Source organism: Anarrhichthys ocellatus, unplaced genomic scaffold (assembly GCF_004355925.1).
Source record: "Anarrhichthys ocellatus isolate YVR2014 unplaced genomic scaffold, GSC_Weel_1.0 scaffold10258, whole genome shotgun sequence".
Lineage (NCBI taxonomy): Eukaryota > Metazoa > Chordata > Actinopteri > Perciformes > Anarhichadidae > Anarrhichthys > Anarrhichthys ocellatus.
This window is the reverse complement of record NW_022290232.1, coordinates 1-1,131: the sequence shown is the minus strand read 5'-3', so window position 1 is coordinate 1,131 and position 1,131 is coordinate 1. Positions and strand designations below refer to the sequence as shown.

At 42.6% G+C, this 1,131-nt stretch overlaps 1 protein-coding gene across 1 annotated transcript; it reads left to right on the top strand.

Annotated features, from left to right (window-relative positions):
* Nucleotides 1–39: 39 nt before the first annotated feature.
* Nucleotides 40–1,119, top strand: LOC116380974 (mRNA cap guanine-N7 methyltransferase-like). The gene is made up of 3 exons (XM_031842776.1): nucleotides 40–402; nucleotides 540–721; nucleotides 943–1,119. Exons 1-3 carry the CDS (start codon nucleotides 334–336, stop codon nucleotides 1,109–1,111), a joined length of 420 nt encoding a protein of 139 aa, XP_031698636.1. The 5' UTR covers nucleotides 40–333; the 3' UTR covers nucleotides 1,112–1,119.
* Nucleotides 1,120–1,131: the final 12 nt, after the last annotated feature.

Genomic DNA, 1,131 nt, shown 5'->3' with positions numbered 1-1,131 from the left:
GACGTGTGTTCTCCTGACGTAGACTCTCCTGACGTGTGTTCTCCTGATGTAGACTCTCCTGACTGGTGTTCTCCTGTCGTAGACTCTCCTGACTGGTGTTCTCCTGACGTAGAATCTCCTGACTGGTGTTCTCCTGACTGATGTTCTCCTGACGTAGACTCCCCTGACTGGTGTTCTCCTGACGTAGACTCTCCTGACTGATGTTCTCCTGGCGTAGACTCTCCTGACTCGTGTTCTCCTAATGTTTTATGTGAATTAATAATCAATAACGTGTTTTCATTTTCAGATATAGCCGGAGTGTCGGTGGATCAATGTCAGAGTCGCTACGAAGACATGAAGAAGAAAAGTCACATTAACGAGAAACTCTTCAGTGCTCAATTTATCAACGCAGACTGTTCCAAGGTAGTACAACACCACCTAGATCAGTTCACTACTTTATCTATGTAGAACAACACCGCCTAGATCAGTTCACTACTTTATCTATGTAGAACAACAACAGCTAGAGAAGTTCACCCCTAACATTATCCTTGTCTCCACAGGAGGTTTTGTCAGAGAAGCTGGATGACCCAGAGCTGCTGTTTGACATCTGTAGCTGTCAGTTTGTTTATCATTACTCATTTGAGAGCGAACAGAAGGCCGACATGATGTTGAGAAATGCCTGTGAGCGTCTGAAACCTGGAGGTTACTTCATAGGAACGACTCCTGACGCCTTCGAACTTGTGTAAGAACAAACATTTATCTATAACACTACTCTGTTTCCTGCTGTGTTCTGCCAGGAGCTTCAATGACTGATGGTGTTTTTAGATGCTGTGGTAATGATGAATTGAATACTTTCTAAACCTGTATAGAGCTTGTTAATGTAATTCAGATTGTATATGTAGAAATACACTGACATAAGTTTAGATAATGCCTCTCTTTTTCTTTTCTGCTCATCCTCCACAGTAAACGTTTGGAGGCGTCGGACTCTCTGTCGTTTGGTAATGAGGTTTTTAAGGTTTCCTTTCAGTCCAAAGGTTTCTATCCACTGTTTGGGTGTCAGTATCACTTTAGCCTCGAGGACGTTGTCGATGTTCCAGAGTCCCTCGTCTACTTCCCTCTTTTTGAACAGTAAGATCATATTATTAGTAATAA